The 21,576-nt window shown below is 36.3% G+C and overlaps 1 protein-coding gene across 3 annotated transcripts in view; it reads right to left on the bottom strand.

Moving 5' to 3' along the window:
• The window catches only part of DCLK1 (doublecortin like kinase 1), a 396,146-nt gene that overhangs the window by 9,048 nt on the left and 365,522 nt on the right, over positions 1 to 21,576 (bottom strand). For 2 of the 3 annotated variants that reach the window (XM_019530072.1, XM_019530075.1), the window contains one exon: positions 15,103 to 15,216. In XM_019530072.1, coding sequence (XP_019385617.1) covers positions 15,103 to 15,216 — 114 coding nt within the window. Of the gene's footprint in view, positions 1 to 9,344; positions 9,419 to 15,102; positions 15,217 to 21,576 lie in introns of all 3 variants that reach the window. The other variant, XM_019530074.1, reaches the window with a different exon arrangement.

The following is a 21,576-nucleotide window of genomic DNA, read 5'->3' as shown; positions in this document are numbered from 1 at the left end:
TTTTGTCATTGATTTCAACGGAGCCAAGATTTTATCCATAATCTTGAATATAGAAAGTAGGTCTGTAGCCACTCAAGTTACTATGATGCTACAAATTCAGAATTATGGCCTTCATTCAGTAAACCATTTCAATGTGTGCCTGACTGCTTTCCTACACAGGGGTGCCTTTCTAGCACAGGGCCCATGATTTCACTGCAGAAAAGTGGATTGCAAATGGAAAGGCCTTAAAATGCATGCAGTATCTGACTGCTACCAAGAGAGGAAAAATAAATGTGGAAACTGAATAGATTTAAGTTTTAAGCTTTAGAAAGATTTTCCCTACCATGAGAATCTCCATTTAAAAGAATGCAGCCAAGAGGTTATTCTGCTTCAAAGGATTTATTGTTTTCTCTTGGGATATACACGGCCATTTTTCGTCTTGAAAATTTACCAGTTATACTGTGAGCCTCATAAGAGAACAGAGACACATTTATAGCTAGGGCATTTTTGAGAACAAAATGAAAACTAAATCCATCATACTACTGCAGATAGCATTATAGCAATCCAGCCTCTAAAATAATACAATCAAAGTTTAAAAATGATGTAATAAAGACAAAAAGATGGACAGAAACAAAGCTACTATAGCAAATGGATTTAGTTAGGCTGCAAACTATTATCTGAACATCCATAACCTATATTGTGTAAAAGGTAAAAATAATTAACTTGGAGAAGTTCATCTCTGTATTTTAAATAATTTCTATTAAATTCAACATTTATGGTCTGCTGCAGATTTCTTTGTTTACTGCTAATCTTTTGGGCAAAGACTCTAATTAGTATTTTTTCAATAACATGTACATTTCCCAGACTTAAACCAACTGAGTTTAAGTTTATTTTTAATATGAAACAGAACAATACTTGGATCATTTGCACACATAGTGAATATACTCCATACAGTATATAATTCTGTGTGAAAATTGAAAAGAATGGCATATATTATAATTCTATTATATACAGATTTCCATTTAAAATATTTTTATGCTTACAAGAAATAGGACTTTATTTCAAGTTTAAACCACATCAGATCATCTTGCAGTAATACATACTCTCTTTGGAGAAAGTTAAACAATTCTGGTAAGAATAAACACTTCTAATAAATGAAAAATTCACTGGTATTATTCTTTACAACCTGATGTAAAAGAGTGTGGCATGTATGTTTAAATAATTAAAAAACCTAGGATGCACAGCAACTTACACTAAACAAGAGTGCATACTCTTGAATAAAGTATGGTAGTTTATTTTAAATCTAACATAGAGTATACTTTTCTTTTTAAAAAGGACAAAAACACCAACAATTATTCAGGCAATCACATAACTAAGCCTCATGACATTTATTGTATTTAAAGAAATCTTATTTTATAATGGAAAATTCAAGTGAGTGTTTTACTTGTCTTTGATAAGGGGAAGCTTTGGGACCATTTTATTTAAAATATACCTAAAGACAATTGTGCTTTTTGTTTCAGACAATCAAAAAAAGAGTCAGAGATTTTTTTTCAAGCCATTATATCATTTAGTCCAGTCCCCCACCAATACAGGCTTAATTTCTTACATGTATCTTTAGTGTTCAGATTTACATTAAGTATCCTCAAGCAAGGAGACTTCTATCAATTTCCTTGGGCTGTTATTCTTGCTAGATATCATTTCTGGGAACAGTCAGCCCAACTTTTCTGAACTTCATCTCATCACTCTTTATTCATAGCCTTGTGGCATTATATTGTTTTATTCCTTATTTGAGGGAGCTCCAAAGGGGTTTTTTTCCACCCAAAAGGCTCATGATATGAAGTCAGAAAGAGACAAGTGGGGAATTCTTATAGAATGGAGATGAAAATATGACATATATATAATTCTCAGATTCAGCTTTCATGTCTTCATGACCACAGCATGGACTGTATGCTTTTTCTTTCTTTCCATGGGCCTATTTTTGAGAGATGCGGGGCATGTTCATTAATGCGCCTTAGAGTGCACATTTAGTTTAGTACTTCCTTAATAAAGTACTAACTACATGCACAGTACTTAGAGTTATTATGCAATAGCAATGGGAAACAGTTATTTAATGATGCTTACTGTGCGTGACCTAATAACACTGCTCAGTAGGCTATTAGCATAGTTTTTGTCATGACATGATACTGTGTGGTGTTATTAGGACAATGCGCAGTAAGCGTCTCATGTAGATGTGCCTCCTGAGTTCATTTCTGTGAGAGCAAGGCATTCATTTTCACTAATGTTCTACGACTGAACTGAAGCTCTGGCACTTCTGCCAAGTATTGGTCACATATTTTGAACCTCTGGTTTCTGTAACACCATGAAGCTCATTAAATTACATTCTACGCTTTTTTTTTTCATTCAGTGAGACCACAGCTATTTCTTTCCTTTGAGAAAATGGATAAATCTTGTGGAATGTGAGAACATGTTGATGTATACTGAAGAAATAAAAGAATGTTTTATAAGTAAGATTTTTGCTTATTGTCCCCTGTTCCACTTACTAGGCACATGCCAAAAAGTGGTTAAACTGTGACAAAAATCAGCAATCTTTTTTTATGACAGAGCACTCTTAAATGCAATGCCTTGGTGAATACAGTATTGCTTTAATAGATTTATTATTTCATCTGCTATTCAGCTGGGAGGTTCACTGGTGCATGAACTGGTCCATTATGGATTTTCAGGGCATTTCAACTTTAAGCTACTCTTTCAATAAATAATAAGATGATCTGAAGTACACTTATGCTTCACAGGGCTGCAAATCCCAGATTTTCATTATCACATTTTGTCATTTTTTTCTCAGCTTGAGGTGAGAGAGTGAGAACTTTGAGGACTAGATGATAGTAGTGGTAACCAAATGAAAGTGCAGTGTTCATAGTTAAGATATGCAGCTGTCCTATTACAATCTATATGGGAATATGTAGAGCTTCTTATCCAGTACCAGATAAGTGGATTGCCTTTAATAGTATGGTGCTGATGGCTCTGAAGCATCCTTCATTAAAAGCTGATGTATTTTGCCTTAGTATTTGGTAATCCTGACATCCAGTACCAAATAGTTAACAAGATATTTTTGCAAATAAAAGTGTGTGTTTTGAAGCAATAGAGAGTTATTTTATATTTATTATTTCTATCTTCTCATAATATGGTGCATTTATTATTTCTTCAAGAGTTTACCATGGGCAGTATATTTTTCATGATCTCTAGCTGATGATGTTGCAGAGCTCCTGAATCACAGTTTTTTCCCTTGGCAAATGTTGAACGCGGTGCTTGTGGACAGACATTCAGACTATAGATGATTTGAAATCTATATGGGATTTTGCAATGGGAAGGACCATATTTTAGTTGCAGATGATAGATCTGCCAGGTTAGTAATTACTGGATTCAAGTAACTGCATTTTATGAATGTGAACAGTGGCTGTTTTTGTTTCTCTTAATTTATTGCTAGCCACCAAAAGAAAAATCTTCATTTCATTAATAAAAGAACATTATTGTGCATTTTGCCTCCTAGTCCATCCATTATTCATACTAGCTAGGAGACTGAACTGGGGGGGGGATGCAGCTGTTCATGCATTAATCTAAGAAACTCTCTCCTCTCCTTCTCTTGCTTTCATTCTGCAGGGACGTATCTGCAAGTTGCTTGCCATTTTGGAGACGCTTTGTTAGCACATGGAATTACACTGACACATCTATTGAAATACAGACATTTTCCACCCTTCTTATTATTTTTTATATGTAAATGTTCATAGCTGGGTAATTTTTATTCTTTCATAAGCATCTAGTTAGTGACCTCAATATGTTGAGTTGTGTTATGCTAGATTTGCCTATGGTAAAAATGGCCATTAATGCAGCAATCGTAGTTGTTCTGTAGTGGAAGATCAAGAGGCATTGCCAGGTAGCTTCTAGGTCTGGCATTTGTTTCTCCATGGGTGTCTCAGGTAGTATATATTATATTATTATATATAAGTGAAGTGCTGTGTCCAAGAAAATGGTGTGTTGATTTGTGAATCAATCATATATTTATGTATGTGTATATAGAGGTGTGTGTGTGTGTATACACACACATCTATATATACATACACACATATATGCACATACATACATACATATATGAGTGATTCACAGATTAAGATACCATTTTCTTGGACACAGCACTTCACTTCTAGAAAGGCACCCTCAATCCTGACATGCTAAACATATATGACTTTTACCACTGGGCTCTCATGAGTAGACTACCAATTAAGCCAACTTATGTGGTAATTTAGGCATGTGTGCCAATGGCTACACTGAAGAGATCAAAGAGGATTTGAACCTAAGTCTCCAGAACCGAAAGGCCAATGCTTCAGTGCCCCATAAAACCTCATGATCTGGTCACTTAAATAAAATGAAAGCCAAAAACACACTTATGTTTTGTATTACACCGGTGAACAAAACAGACGAGTATTGTACATTTATGGCCACTGAATTCACAATGCTATATATAAGTTTCTGTTTATTCTTTAACATCCCCCAGTTTTTAGGGATATGATTTCTCAGCTGGTTTAAATTACATGTGGATAAAACTTTGTTCCAAGTTGTTTGCATGGGTGAATTTTATTTATAGTTTGTAAATCAGCTCTGGTTTTCTTAGTCACAGAGCAACAAAAGAGATTTTAAATTACTTTAGAAGTTTGTCTGTGTTTACTAAGGTTAAGTATGCAGAAGGGCTTAATTATATGAAGAAAGGAAATTTCGTATATATTAGTCCTGATTCCCAACTGCTTTATTCCAAAGGCAGTAATTTTAAATACAACTTCTTAACTTAATAGCATTTTCTGTGGATTTTGGACAGGTGTCAGTGACTTGCTAGATGCAAGGTAGAAGGGAATCAGGCACCATGTCAACAGTGTGGAATATTTTTTTTTAAATGAGCTATTCAGATTAAAACAAAAAGGTTACAGTGAGCATTGTGCTTTAAAGAGTCAGTGATTATATGTATTCACTTTTGTAAGGATGCTACAATTTCATATGAAATAGTGGAGAGGCCCAATGAAAGTGCCACTGCTATTACATTTATAGGATGTTTACCAGTAATGACTTTCCCCACACATTTTCTTGATATCACATTTGCTGCTTTAGAATTTAGATAATATCAGTGGTCCTATAGCAGGTAATATATGCTACTATCAAAAAGGAAGTAGTTCTAGGTCGACCTGTCCTGGTTTACCCTTAATACCATTAAGCTGATTTCAGTGCAAAAAAGCTAGAATAGTTAAACAATATCAACAATATTGTTTGTTGATAACATATTTATCAACATAAATGATGTTAAAATAATGTTCAGATTCAGATGTGAATCTGCAGGATTAAAAACATAAGAACCTAAGAACTGCCATATACTAAGTCACACCCACTGGCAGAAAGTAGATGCAGAAAGGAAGAGCGAACAGGAATGAATGGTTTTGTTCCCCTCCCACTTGTAGGCTCCAGGATTTAAGGTCTAGGAAGTTCCAGTTCAGAGGGTGTACCCCTAACTCCTATGCTCAGACTTCAGAAACATAACTTACATTGGCCATCGCTTGCTAAACTATGGTAAGTATTGCAATCAAAATGAACTTCCATTAAGTATCTTAAGTAAGTAATGTGAGTGATCTTTCACACATATATGCCACATGTTCTCACATTTGTGCCCACTGGGAGTGTTTGGAGTACTGTGGCATCATTAGCTTTTGAATATTCTGACTCAAACCCAGAAAAGCCAGAAAACTCATGTGACATTATTAAGTTGTTAAATCCCCACTTAATTAGACCCAAAGATAGATTCTTAGAAGGGGGCGCAAAAAGGTGTTGGTTTTGTTATTTTTGTAGGCCAATACAAATGACCCCAGAGTGCACCCCCATGCCTTTTTTCCCTCTTGTTATAAAACATCCCACTAAAAATAAATTTTAAAAACCAAAACCAAACCCAAAGAAATACTAGTTTTGCCTCTGACTCTTTAGAAAAGCAACTCAGAGAAACACAGATGGCTGCTTAAGAAAACCACATGCTTTACTCATTGTGCTGTAGGTGTTTTCTATCTTAATGCTCATTCATAATTTGGGGGAAAGGAGAGAGGGATGTGTTTACACTTTAACTGGGGGTGTCCGTAGCACATGTAGGTGTACCAGGCCAGCTTTGGTACCAGCAGCAGCGAAGTTACAGCGCCACAGGCTTTAGCATGGCTGGGTACCATAGCATTTACTCAGGTGGTTACTTATACCTGCTCTAGATGATTAAAACTTGTTTGACTACATCTACGTGCTCTATAACCTCAGTGCTAAGTGCAGCGTAGGCATAACGTCCTCAGTGACATCAGAACTTCATTTCCTGCTACACATGCAGGTCTTTAAAGCTGTTATTACATTTGGACGTAAACAACTAAAATGATATGTTTCTAATTGTTATGCCCAGGCCCTGCTGCAGCTGTTACTTTGTCCTTTAAGCGAATTTCATCTCAATGTTGAAATGTCTTCAGAAAAAATGTTGCAAGACTTAAAACTCCATGTGTGCTCTCTTTATGGCACAGTCGCAGAACAGCAGGTTCTCAATGGGCACAGTTGGCTTTCAGAAGTAGAATTAGGAATTAGAGGTATAGTATAGTGTTTTTACTAAAGGAAGGAAAAGACTGAGAAAGAAAACACTATAATTTTGGGATAAGGATGCTAGAAAATATAAGATGAAAAATGAAGATGATCAGAGACACAAAAAAGCAAAGTATAGTTTGCCAGAGAAAGAATAGACAAGTGTTCAATCTTTCTTTGGATCAGTTTTCATATGTTGTGAACACAAGTGACTTTTATCAGAGCCGTGGCAGATGAACTATTTTATAGCAGGGAATGGATGATCCCTGTATAGGTTTTATTTCTTATCGTTCCATGACTATGAAAAGTGTAAACAATGGCTAAGTAAAAATTGTTTGACAATTTATGTTAAAGCTTTGGTCAGTAGAGTGATAGTTTTTCAATGCCCCTCATTTATTTCCGAGCATTTGCAGTCTGTGTAGATGCCATGTATATAACGGCATTCATTCTGGGGTATCAAGTATAACAGCATTTCCTAATTAAGCATTTATGCCTAGGAGTTTTTAGTATCACTTTCCCAATTTGGCTTTACACATAGGGTGCACTGTTTAGAACAGCACTAATTATAAACATTGTTGTTACTGCCCCCAGCTGGAAAACAGAGCAGTTTATGTATGAATACGAGAGATTATCACCCATCTGCTCCAGCCCATTATTCAAGGATATGTCATTTTGTATGCTGATGGAAGCCATTACTAGTGTTTTAGTCAAATGGCCTTTTTTATATTGTTTATTTATTTACCTATTTGCTGAATTGGAGTCTTCCCCAAACCCCCAGTGTAAAATATATTTCAAAACCTGAGCTATGTAGTTAAACTGAGTCAAGGCCAGAGTGAGATGAGAAACATTTCAGTGTTTTATCACATATTCTAGAGATACACTCTGCCTAATGTTGGGTGCACATGACAACAAGAAAGACAATAATTCTGTCCTTCCATAAAATAATAATAAGAAAAAAACCAAAAAAAACCCAACACAAGTTCATCATAAATAGTGATGTTAGTCAGAATGGAACACTTTACAGACAAAGCAGTGATCCAACACAATATGTATTTTTGCTTTCTTTTTAGATGAGAAATTAAAATTTTAGTTCTTTCTTTGATAAAAGCTGACCTTAATTGGTCATTCTCCTGAATGAGTAAAAAAACCCATTTATGAGTAATCCCTCACCCTCACGTTGCTAGACCTCATCCTTAAAATCCATGAAAGACTGGTGATTTTCATTTCCCTACAAAGAAGAACAGCAACCGCTGTACTGAGGTTTCATTACTAAAGTTCATTACTAAATTTTATGTACAATATTCTGAAGCATCACAGAGTTTTGTCAGTTGACAAAATCAAAGGATGAATGAAGTATTTTTTTTTTAATCTACGAAAGCTGTAATAGGTACTTAGTCATGACTGTAAATTAGCAAGGCTTTACTGTGTATCCCAGTACAAATTTAAATAGCCATATTTAAAAGTGTTTTTGAATTAGTCCTAACCAGCATTTTTATAGGGTACCTGAGCTACCATTTCACTTTTTGCTGAACGGTATTTCCAGGAAGAAGAGTGGGGAATCTTTTCAGAATTTCTGTTTTAGAATCTACATGCTTTTCAAAGGCAGAGTTGGTACACACAAAGATCCTTTTTCATTTTGGGGGAAACTTTGCAGTAGTCTGATCCCTGCAATCAGTTAAATGTTGTAGGCACAGATTTCTACATTCCTGGAATGCTTGCTGTTTTGCTAATGAAATTATTTTATAGATTCACAGTGTAGAGCTTTTATAACTAAATTTAAAATCATTTCTTGAGGCTTTCACAGTTTGTGTTGTAGGTAGGGGGAGAAAAAAGAATGCACTAAAAACTCATTTTATCTTTCCACCTACCACAAGCCAAATATTGTAGGCAACAATAGGAAAATAGCCACCAAATCAGCATTTGATGGAAACATTAGGGAAGCTGACTGAGGATGTATAGGTCTAGCATCAGGTATCAGAACAGAATCCCTACTTTTACCCACTCAAAAGGCAATCATCCCAGCCAACATACTATTTGATCATTCCATTCATGCCAGCTAAAAATAACCTTCTTACACTTATACGATGTAGGGAAATAGACTCATGCAATTCAGCAAAAAAATAAAAAAGCTACTAAAAGAGTTTGAAAATAAAAAGGCAAAAAAGTAAATGTGCATAGTTAGAAAACACAAGCTTACCAGCACATACAATGCATTATATTTCACTGAACTGGGGAGAGCTTCTAATTACTATGCTATGTAAATGCATTGTTCAATCTAAGGTAAGGATTGTTGGGTGGGTTTAAAATGACAGTATATAGTTTCACATCTGATACAGAAAGGAAAAAAAATGCTGAGATCCTGCTGCTGCTCCATGTGTTTTAAAACAGAAGGACACAGGAAGCAGACACCTTCTCCAGCAGTATGAGGAAAAAAATGCTTTAGCATATCCAGTAGATTTTCTATATATACACTGTCCTTTTAACTATACGGAAAATTGATACTGAGCATGTGCGATGAAGAGAAAGCTGGCAATGTCAGTGTGAATAATGGGTGAAGAAAGGGAATGAGGGGGTGTGGCATCTCAATCAAGATTAAAATGAAACTGATAAAGCAGCATATGGACTGGATAACAAATCAAAAAGCATGTTTATCCACTGAAGGAACTGGTTAATGGAGACTGCCAGCACGTTGCCATGGAAACACTGACTGTTGGAGCTGCACCATCTCATACCTTATCCAATACATTCCTGGTTGTTGGTAGTAGTCCAAAGACCCTGATCGCTTGATGGTAAACCCGTGGTCCAGCTGAGCAGAGAGAAATGGGGCAACTCAGTGGATCGACATTATGCTAAAGAATTAAGACTCCAGACCAAGCGGTTCCTTATTTAGTGCATATTTACTGTTTTCATTGTCAGAAGGCACTTATCTAACATACAAAATCTATGCACTGGAGACAAAAAGTAAAGAAATAAAAGAAACTAACTCCAGATTCTATCTTGCTAAATTAGAAGCCAATTTATTTAAACTGAACTGGGATTTGAGAAATAGGTTACTTAATGCATAATGCATTCATTTAAAAGTCTGACAAATATCCTGTTACCTCCGAAGACAGAAGTGCCCTTTTAAGTTGCACATACCCGTAATGGAAAATTATCTTTTGCAATTATACTGAGATGTTTAATAATTTTTAAAAATGCAGTGCAACCATCACAAGGAGCAGGCCAGACAGACTACACAAGGCTTAAATTAGACTACTTCATAATCATGGAATGTGTAATGATGAAAAGAATCAGGTTTTGATACCCCATCAATCATGGTAATTCATTTAAAAAATGTTACCCTTGGAGAGCAGGACTACTCAAAGTCATGAACAGCATTGTTTATCATTTCAGGTTACATCTCATGCTCCAGAAGATAACAGTAGAAAACTGTGATGTAAAATATTCACTAAATTGCACCAATTAAAGTAAAACAAAAAAAGGACAATAATCTTAACAGTATGTCAAAAACCCAGTAAAGTGTGTGCTCATGATATAACTTTAGGCACCATATATTGCTCTAAGTTAAGCTTATCATTAGCAATGGAATGCACATAGTAGCAAAAGAAAAATGGTTGTTTTCTCTAACCTTCCACCCTGCATGATGGTTGGGATAGTGTTAAACAGAGAATTAAATAACATTTAGGGAAAGAGGTTGGGAACAGGGAAACAAAGACACTTTGCCCAGTTCAATACTGGAGACTGCCATAATTTTTGTGTTTTGTCCTATTAAGTGAAAAGGCCATTTTGTGCTCATTAAGAGTGTGGCATACTGGTGCAAGGCTGATGATCGTTACTAATTCTAAATTCAGAAAAGCAGTTTGACATGTCTTTAGGTACCAGCAATTTAAACTGTACTTAGCATCTAATTGTAAAAGTATCTTTCTCTTAATGTCCACATTTCAAATGTAAGATTCAATAATTTGTTCTGGTATGTTAAAACAATGCCGGTTTCATTTTATTTAGATGTATTTAAAGGACACTTCCTGTTTAAAAGAAGACCTGGTACTTCTGCTCCAGTTTTTGTTGAGCTTTGCTGGACTGGTCTACTATTGCCATCTACCGGTACCCTAGTATACTACATATAAATTACACAAAAGAATTTATCTTAAAAAAATAGAAGCAGCAGCTTTGCACTAAAACACCGCAGCTAAATTAACATTAATATTTAGTAAGGGGACCCGTTCTTTGAATTTTCTAAGCAGAATTGCAACAACATTTTAGTTACCATGGAGACTACAGGCTAAGAAAACCAGTTTATGAATAATAATTATAGAACCACAAACCACAATAGATATAAAGTGACATTTAAGTCACGGGTTCTTCTTCAAGTAGAGCAAAACTAACAGACTAAGGCTGGTTTCTTCCCCTCACAACCCTAGATCTCACTGGTAAAATGGTCAGTTTTAATTTTATTTTGTAATTACTAGAATGAATTTGCATAACCTTGCTCCCTCCCTTCCCCACCCCTTCGGTAAGACAGCACCAAGCTGGTTTCCCCAGACGCTAGAGGCTGCCTGCGACAGGCAGAGTGCTGTGGACTAGGAGGAGTTGGGTCCCATCGCTAGGCACATTGCAGACCATCAGCTGCCAGAACAGTTTTTGTCTTTTTATGCTACATGGTTCCTTTGTGCCTCAAGCTGGAATTCGCTCCCATAGCCAAGTTAGGGACCTCACACAACCTTAACATAAAGTTATCATTAGTCTTTTCTTCTGTCTTTAGAATGCCAGAAAAGCACAAAAGTAGCAACATGCAAGCAAAGCTGTAACACTTCAGACAGGAACACAAATTAAATTATGCTCAGTTAATATACTGAAGAGTAAGTCATTTTTAAAAAAATATTTCCGTGTCCCCTGAATTATTTCAAAGTCATTAAAATCCTATAGGGTTCCATTTAATAAAAAGATTAGTTCTTTCAAACTCTATTTTTTTTGGAGAAATAATTATCAGCTCTTCTCTTTAGTGACTAGACAGAATAAGCAGTTATGACTCCAGTTTAAAATATTCAAAGAAGCACTGTGATGACATCCTTGGAGAATTGCATGAAGAATCCTAGTCCTTAACTTGAAACATTTTTTTTAAAAATAATTGCTTCTCACATTTTTCAGGCAGTATCAGATTTATAAGCATGAAAAATGCAATCACAGAACCACAAATTAAAGATTTTGGTCATAAAGTTACTTTAGGGTACTGCTCCTGCAAAACACTTATGCAATCACTTCACTTAAGTACTATAGAAAAGGCTTGGTCTAAACTTAAAATAGTTTGCCAGCACAACTTCATTAGTTTATGGGCGTGTTTTCTTTCACACAAACTAACACAGGCCACATACAGGTGCTATATCTCTACTGAGAGAATTATCCTTTGTAAAAAGATACTGGCTGGCTCTTTTGCAACGTATAAAAACTCAAAGCTTAAATTCATTCACGAGAGTTTGCAGGATTAGGGTCCCAAGAAGTAAATACAACCTTTACTAAAGATTAGTTTGGCTATTTTAAGTAAGAAAATGTATGCCTCAGCAAAAAGGGGTGGTGTAATATATTTAGATTTTTGTGAGGGAATTGGCAGCCCACATACACATGTGTGTGAGTGTATGTGTGTGTTTATAATATAACTGCAGATTTTCTGACCTAAAAATAGGAAGGAAGGAAGGAAAGGAAAGAAAGAGAAAGAAACAGAAAAAGAAAAAGAAAGACAGACAGACATACACAGACAAGGGATAAAATAATTGTCAGCTGAGTTGACCCACACAGATCTTTACGTCTTTATGGATTTAATCCCTCATATTAAAGATGTATTTGGTGCATACAATGAGTCCCATGTGAGACCTCTGCACTGTGGCAAATTTAACCACAAGGGCATTTATATAATAAAAAGTATCACTGAGAAGTTATCTTAAAAACTAAATATAGTATATTATCTCTCTGTACAAATGATATTATAAACTCAAAGTGATTCTAGGACTTGCATTTGATATGGTTATTTATACAAATATATACATGTTAATATACCCTGCACACAAATACATGGATGTGTTATATAATATATAGCATACATTTTTTATATATGTACACAAGCATTTACTCAAAGTTATGGCAAGTGCATGTGAAAGCACCAAATACCAGATGTTTTTAAAGAAAGGGTCAGCATATTCTTAGTAAACACATTTAGTGCTGAACAACAGTTAGTGCACTACAGTACCTATACATACATACTTTGTAAATTATAAAGTTAGAGCAGCTTTAGTTAATAAAATCTGCATCTTTTATATTTGGTATTGTATATGATTAAAAAGGAGAGTCCCAGATGTAAAATGTTAATGACTTTCTATTCCAAACTTATACTGAATTTTCTTTTTAAATGTAGGCACAACAGTTAGAGGGCTTTGTTGTAGTTTTGCTTTAACTTGATTTATGTTACTTAAGTTGTGTTTAATGCACTGTAGATAGAAAATAAAGATAATTGCTTTTTAAATCAGCATTCACTAACCTTTCTTGAAATGCACTATGAAGGTTTGTGCTCCCCCTGATTTTAATAAAGTTACTGAATGGAGATTATTAACTTACTTTCTGGTTTTTATAACCATATATTTAAAACAATACTTATAGTTTACAGACAGAACTGCAGTATTAACTACACCAAAGTGTGATGTCTACCCTGGAGATGTTCACTATATGCACTTTTTAAAACTGAGACATATTACCATGATCAATTAGAGAAACTGTTCTTAAAATGTATTTCTGTGATGTATCATATTAGTCAATGGAAAGGTTCACTACAATGCCTTTTTCATTACTAAAATGTCAAACTGCTGCAAATAATCCATTTCCAGAGCAACTGGGGCAAAGAAAAATATAATAGAAAGTAAAAGAAGAAAGGAGGCAAGGGATGGAAGGGGCATGAAGCAGCCTCATTTCTAGTTTTGATACATCTCATGGATAAGCGTGCTGGCAGTCCATTCGGAAGGAACACAGTTTGTATTAGGCTGTTCAGAACATACCTGCATTTCATATGAGCAATGGGTGCAGAATATATGATGTTTTAATTGTAGGAGAGTTACTGTGGCAATACTGCTTAAAAACAAAAACAAAAAAATGTTGACTATGTTAGCTGATGATATAGAAAGTTGAATAATCTAAGAAAAGCATGAGGGATAATTTGCTTCCATGTTGAGGCAGTTTGGGTTACAGAGGAGAAAGAAAAATGTGAAACAGGCCAAGCTTTAGATTTTAAATACTTATAATACTTAGAATTTTCTGAGAGAGTATCCATTTTTGTTGCACAAACAATTCACACCTGCAAGTCAGATTGTATCTGCTGAGCTGAGTTTACTTCATGCTGATTTAACCCACCAGTGTAGGGGTGGAGCTGAGAAACATGAAAGTGGAAACAATACAAGGAAAGGTACATGGGCAGTCACACCACCTGCAATTTATGGAAGCTAGGAATGAACACTGAATAATCTGGTATGGGAATGGTTATGTTCAATATGTTACTTATTTTTGGTGACTTTATCTGAAGCATTAACATTACCATGAGCAATAAAAAAACTTTTAAAACGAAAGTAAACATGCACGTGAATAAAACAGTTACTGTTTAATGATCATAGGATGAATAATTGGATAAATGTCTGGATCTTGCACATGTAGGGGTGTGTGTGTGTGTGTGTGTGTGTGTGTGTGTGTCTAACACACACTCATCTTTGATGCACACTGTACTGCATATGCTGCTGAAATTTTAACAAAGCTTGGTCAAGATTGTCTTAGAACCACTGAATAGTTTAGGACTATCTAGACTGTAACCATAACATACCAGAAGGTGGTATAGAGGGCTATTAAATCTCTGTCCAGTTTAAAAACTTTGCTTGGAAGGATGTGGCTAAAAAACTGCATAACTGTGGTCATGGTTGGCATCTGAATAAAACTATTTTGCACTTCTGCATTTGAAATGCAGACAACTATAAGGGCAACCGGTAGGGAGCTATCATGGTTGTCTTCAGTATCCTCAAAGAAACTCAGGTGATTATAAAAAAAATTCACTATAATTTTATATCAATTTTCACTCACTGTAAAGTGTTCCTTCTTTTAATAAGATCTTTCTGCTGCCATGAATCTCTATATGGCCCTCATCCATGTGATGATTCTGCTGCCAAATGAAATGTCATGAGTCTATACTCCAAACCACTAAACTGACACTGCGGTTGCTCCACTGAGTGGGAGAGCTTCAAGTGAAATATGTGACTGGGCACAATGTCTAATCCCTGAGAGGTGTGGAGTAACAATGTGACTCACAGAAAGAATCGGTGGAGAGAGGTAACTTTTTTATATTGGTTTAAATGTCAGAACTATCTAAGGATTGACCCCATCTACTTTCTTTTGGTGGCATCTCTTAAACATAAGGTCTTGTGGACACATTTTAAAATGCTAGAGCAGTGTATTTCAGATGCTTACTGCTATGACAGAAACTCCAGCTGCTGTACTGTTAGGTTTAGGGCCTGTGTTGAAATGCTTCTTTATCTTCCCAGCTACCGACAGCTGATGCTCATTCTCTGGAAGGCCATCATCCTGTAAAGAAAAAGGCCCAAATCTTTACTGAGAAAATGCAAAATGGAGGGGAAAAGACCTTAAAAGATTGTGAAGTGATTCAGGAGGTATTAATTTAACACAGAGTCACCTTCTCCATGAATCTATCTAAGGTATTTATAAAGGTGCTTATCATGTTTGCATCATAGAATCACCTGATTCTTCTCTTTGCTTTAGCTACTAACTCTTTTAAACCTTTAACAATGTTAAATGGTAACAGTCATTTTTAAAAAGCATGGTATATTGCTAAACTTTTGCTCTTATGAAAATTTATGCCCAGCCTTTATTCTATTAACTGTTTTAATCATCTAAAAGGGAAAATTTCAAGAGTAGTTAAAGAGACCAGAAGAGTTAAAAACAGAAGTCCAGTGTCATTGTTTAAGTCTTAAGGAAACTGGGTTTTTTGAGCAATTTAAGTCCACCCCAAAGCCTTCTGGAGTTCCATTTTCAGAGACGGGACATCAGCTGAAAAAATATGTTCTTTTAATAAAAGAGGGAAATATTCAAACTAAATCAAGAAGGGCAAGATTTTTAAAATTCACACAGATGGATCCAAGCATAACTTCAATACTTACCAAATACTAATCTGGGAGGCAACTGGAGATGCCCCAACCCTCAGCCAGTTTCAGTGACTCCAGGCTCATCCACCAGCCAGATTCATTGCATGGCTACACAACTGATCACTGTTGTTACAGCTGGGCATTATGATATTATCACATAAAGGCTATAATAAAATGAAGCCCCTCTTCCCCAGTTCTGGTCTTCCCCTATAGGAGGCTGCTTGATGATCATGGGCCTCAACAGGAAACCTTTGGTTCTGTTCTCGAGTAATCACATTTCTATGGAAATAAAGTTCAAGTCTGCTGAGGAATTGCCTTCACTACCAAAAACTTTCTGGTGCATTCTTATCTTTATCTAATTTGAGTAAGACAAGGTAAAGTCCTAGTGAAGACAAGGTAGTTTGTGCTTTTCGCGCTGGTTAGCAGGTTGAAGTCCAAATTCAGAACACTTTTCCTGTATCAAAAACCTGGCCTGACTGACTCAAAGGGCAGGAGCCAGAGAACATAACTGGCAGGTTGCTTAAGAAGCAGAACCAAAGCCAACTAAATTGGCAAAACCTCGCCAGCAATAGGATATGCAGGAGATCAGGCAACAGTAAACCTGGACTATTAAAAATGACTGGCTTAGGGAAGCCACTGCTTTGCATCTGTAGCTAAACTAAGTGCTTTAAACTAAGTACTGAAACAGATTTTAAGCATAAGACATCAGGAGCAAAACATTAAGTGATTGTGAACTTTCATTTTTTCTGCCTCTGTAGCAATTCTGTGAGCACTTTGTGAATTATGCAGTAAATCATGTGCTTTGTGGGGATGTGGGAGTTGTAGGAAGGGTTGGTTTTGGTTTGTAGTTTGTTTAGTTTGGGGGGGTTGTTTAAAAAAGTCCTCACTCACCCCTTAACAAAATGTCTCAGCTTGCAGAACATGGTCAAGTGCACAGCTGCAAAAAATACAGTAGCCGATTATTGAGCAGTAGGGAGTCCCAGCTCAGTGGTATATGACCCCTAAAATAACCTATATTCCTCTGACCTTGCCTTTCCCAGAAGAAAGCCAGTCTATAAAATGAACTTTTTTTCACTGAGAAAAAGTCCATACTCTGCCTGCCAAACTTGCATCTCAGCTTGGTTGTAATTTTTAAAAGACCGAGTCATACAGATCATCACATTCTTGGTGACTAGCATAGTGCTTTATCATTTACAACCCCTGCCCAGAACTCCAGCGATGATTTGACAGAGGCAAATATCTTAGGGTCCTGTTTTTAAACCACAATGTGCTTAAGCTGCTGTGGCAGTTTTAAAATGGTAATGAATCTGTCATTGCTAAATTTTCTAACCACTTTTGCTTCCACGTGATGTTTACTGTATATCACCTTTCATCCTAAAACACCTTAAAAATAAGCATGTGTGTACATACATACACACACACACACACACACACACACACACACACACTTTCCTGGAATTACTTCATCTGACACTAAAACAGAAACATATCTAGGATGATATGGCAGCTGTATAATAATTCACAGCAGTGTTATCCAACAGTTTAAGAGGAAATGAGGAACAATATCTGGCCCACAGGGAATTGTGGGAAGACAAAATACATTGGCCAAGATGATCATGACTGTGCAGTATGTGGTGTTGTAGGCATGTTTATAGTGCCACATACCACACATTTAGCTGTTCTTCACATTGAAATGAAGCAGTGCAGGGATAGCCAGGGGTCAACAAAATCTGAGCAAAAAAAATAGAAATACGTGGAGTGGTGCATGTGGGGGCAGCACACGCCATTCAAAACTGGAGCCTGGCTGCTGGAGTCACAGGATTGCCATTGCTGCAGCCCCAGGAGGTCCCCAGGACCCCAGGCAAGGCTGCTGGGGTCAACTTAGTGCTGGCTCCAGCCTCCCCTACCAGCCAGGGTAACCTGCCGTGTGCCAGAGGGCATGTAGCACAGGCATTCCCTTGGAACAATTAGTAGTTGCACAAGGTGTGCCGCTGCTAGTTGTTCCTGGGGAACCAAACACCTGCACTCATGTGGACACAGTCTGGTCTGGCTGTAGATGGAAAGACTAAATTTCATAGATTTCATAGACGTTAGGGCTAGAAGAGACCTTGAAGATCATCAAGTCCAGCCCCCTGTTCTAGGGGCAGGAAGTCAGCTGGGGTTAAAGGATCCCAGCAAGATAAGCATCCATACATTTCTTGAAGGAGTCCAGAGTAGATGGCTACACCACTTCTGGAGGGAGTCTATTCCAGGTCTTGGGGGCTCAGAAAGTAAAGAAATTTTTCCTTATGTTCAGCCTAAAATGGTATGACGGTCCAATCTGTCAAAAACAAGAATTGGTCCAAATGGTCCAAAGAAGAATTTGATTTCCTATAACTGTAAAGTTGCTGACCCTAAGGAAGGTCTTTACAAAAGTGCATTCCAGTCCTCTCTTTTAACCCTCAGACATATATTTTCCCCCTCTAGTGTTTGGGACTTTCAAACTTCAATTCATTGATAATACTAGAGACATGGCTTCCTTTTTTTATTTTTGGTTACCAGGCTTTCTGAGCCATTTTGGGTCCTTACTTCAATAAACATTTTAGGAGCCTAAGTTTCAGAAAGTGCTAAGCACCCATCCTCTAAAAAGCAGGCCCTGATATGTCTGAAAGTTGGACTAAAAATTTAAAGGACCTAAAAATTACTCATCACTTTTGAAAACCTTGGCCTAGAATTTGAGAGATATTACTGCAGTGTATATTTCTTCACTGTTACAAAAGACTGACTTGGATTTTCTACTATGCTGTTAGCTGCCCGGGACAATTCGATTTTCTTATCAAGCTCTACAAAGTGCCTTCTTTGTTCTGTTTTAAAATATGAAAAAGGGCCAGACAGAGGTTGCTGGTATCATCCATGCATACAATGAACACTGGTTTCATATTTGCATTGCTCTATATGACAGGACATACAAAGACCCACAGAAAAAGAAAGGATGCTAAAAAGCCTAAGCAAGACTCGGAATTGCCAGACTCCTACTGCCCTGAAGCATTCAGATCCATTTCAGAAGCTGGTCACAAGAGGTTTCCTTTCCAGGTCTAAATGTGCCAGATGAAGAGGTCATTATATAAATAACAGAAGAAAATTAGAGCAAATAAAAGCCCCGGAAAGGCCTTTTGACTCTTGTTTCCTTTAAGAATTACAACGAGATTATTCTTTGGGCAGTGTCCTAGGGTGTGACCAAAAATACTGCAGCTGCCAAATAAGAAATGTCTTTTTAAACAAGCTTCCTTATAAATGTTCAGTTTATTATTGTTTACTGCTTGGTTATTTATTTCACACACAGGCCTCCAGGGCAGAAGTGGCTAAGGAAATATCTTAAAGCTACAAGTTGCCTAATCCTTGTTAGGACAGTATATACAAAAGAGAGAAAAAATTAAAAGAAAAAGAAAAAAAATATTTGGGCCAAACACTAGAACAGAGCGTTACAAAATATAATCTAGTGTTTTCACAATTATAACTAATTGCATTATAATCAGGTAAGGCTATTTATTACTCAGGCATCAAGAACAGTGTACATTTGTACCAGAACTTGCTGTTGGGGTACTACAGATTATATAATATTTCCAGTGTTTAAAATATGAACCCCCAAGGCCCCAACCTCTTTTATAAATTCTCAGTTTCACAATGAATCCAAGCAGGTAAAGGAAACAGTTGGGGTCCCAGTTGGGGAAGTATAAACCAATGGATTTGTTTCTAGGTCTAAGTGTACTGTATATGAGAGACAAATTAAAATAAACCAAATTGAGGGGGCACAGAACTGCTGCTGATTGCATTTAGAATCCATGATCTCCATCTGTGTCACTGGCAACAGGCCAAAATATTTTCAGGTTTTGTTTTTTAAATTGAAAACAGCTGGGATATTACTGATATAGGAACTGCTTTACTGGTCTCATTCTGACCATAACAAGCTATGTTGTTTCTAAGAGGATTCCAGCTATTTTATTGCAAAAACTGAAGCTGAAATGAGGGTTGGCTCCTATTGAAGCTGTCGTACTAAATTCCAGGAATGTCAACAATTTACAAAGTAATCACATAGAAAATAGCTATAAAATTGAATGCTTATTTACAGGCTACAACATTCTTCTTTTACACAGTGTAACCAGTCAGGAAGTTCTGTCAAAATGTTGATCAAAGAGAGAAAATATTTTATTGAAATTAATCACAAAAGTTTTTATTTTCCAAGTAGTTCTACTACCCAAGATTTTAGTGCCAAATTTACCAGCCTCAAAAGAATAAATACAGTACTTAGTGCATAGTATTTGGTAACAAGGAAACCTATTTAAAACACATTTATTAGAAAAATGCAGTGTTATTCCAAATGCTACATGGGCAGACAGAGGCCGTTACACATGTTAGTCTGAAGTCAGGCAGAAGACAGGAAGTAGGTTGTCGCCTACAATGACTTATGCCCCTCTGAACCAGTTAGGTTCTAATGTGCTGCTCCACCCTACCTCCTCCCTAACATTGGTTAGGACTCTTTTTTTCTAGAAAAACAAAGTTCTTGTATAAAAGTTTGTTACAATAATGAAAACTTTTACTTGTACATCTCAAAACACTTTATAAAGACAGGGAAATATTATCATCCCCATTTTGGAGACAGGAAGACCGAGATTTAAAATCTTGTCTACAATGACTCTGCTGTTGATAGAGCTAGCAACAGAATCTGTGTCCTTTAACTCCAAGTCCATTGAACTATTCTGCTCCTGTATGCAAACCGGGCTCTGAGTTTCATTTCTGAATTATTTTATACACACAGTTCAGGAAAGCATCCCTATTTGAGGCAACATTTAAGCGTGCATTTCATTTCAGCCATATGCTTGTTTCTCATTGGCTTGAATGCTTCGTAATTGTGTTTAAGCACATGCATTTGTGATACCTAACATGGGAATGGATTTACACATGTGCATAAGTGCTTTCTTGAACTGGAGTCCGAAATAAAGTTTTATTTCCAAAAATCCTATCTGGAAAATACATTCACAAGTCGAAGGTAAAGGCATTTCTATCCTGACTAGCCAGGAATGGTGGTTAGCATATATAGCTGAGCACGATTTATTGCCCACTGTGGCCTGTTCTGAAAGAATAATTAGGCAGACAAAACCTGCAGAATTTGGTCTAAGTATTCACAAGCAGGAGAATGGCAGGCTTTCATTAGGATAACTGTACCTACTGTAAATTTATTTGATTTTGATGTAACACTTGGTACAAAGAAAGCATCTTGCAAGAAGGAAACAAAGCAATTTTTTTTTGGCTCCAAGTAAATTTAAATATACAAAGATTCTAACTGTATACTGTTCTGAATAACAGCCTACATTATATAGAAAAGATACAGTACATTTTAAAAGTATTTACAACTGAAAACTGCTTGATTTGGATAACCGATTGAGGAATATATATAACTTGAGCATTTGCTGTGCAGATATCCTATTCATTGCTGTCATTCAGGCATATAATACATTACCCTCACACCTTTTAATTTTTTTCATTTACTTTAAGTAGAGTTTATATTTGAATTCCAAACTTCCCTTTTTTTGAAACTGTATTATCTGGATAGAACAGGTAGAGAAAAGTATTAAACTGAATTACACGCACACACAAAGACGTACACATACATGTTATATACATGCATAAAAGTATCCTAAAATATTAACTGTGTCCTAAGATAGCTGTCCTAAGCTAACTGTGTCCTAAGATAGCACTTTCATTTGCACTGAAACCTGTGGCAACTTTAGAAAGTACTGATTCC

This window comes from Crocodylus porosus, unplaced genomic scaffold (assembly GCF_001723895.1).
Source record: "Crocodylus porosus isolate Cpor-Errol unplaced genomic scaffold, CroPor_comp1, whole genome shotgun sequence".
Taxonomy (NCBI): Eukaryota; Metazoa; Chordata; order Crocodylia; family Crocodylidae; genus Crocodylus; species Crocodylus porosus.
Note: the sequence above shows the minus strand (reverse complement) of the source record. Positions and strands in the feature narration are given on the sequence as shown.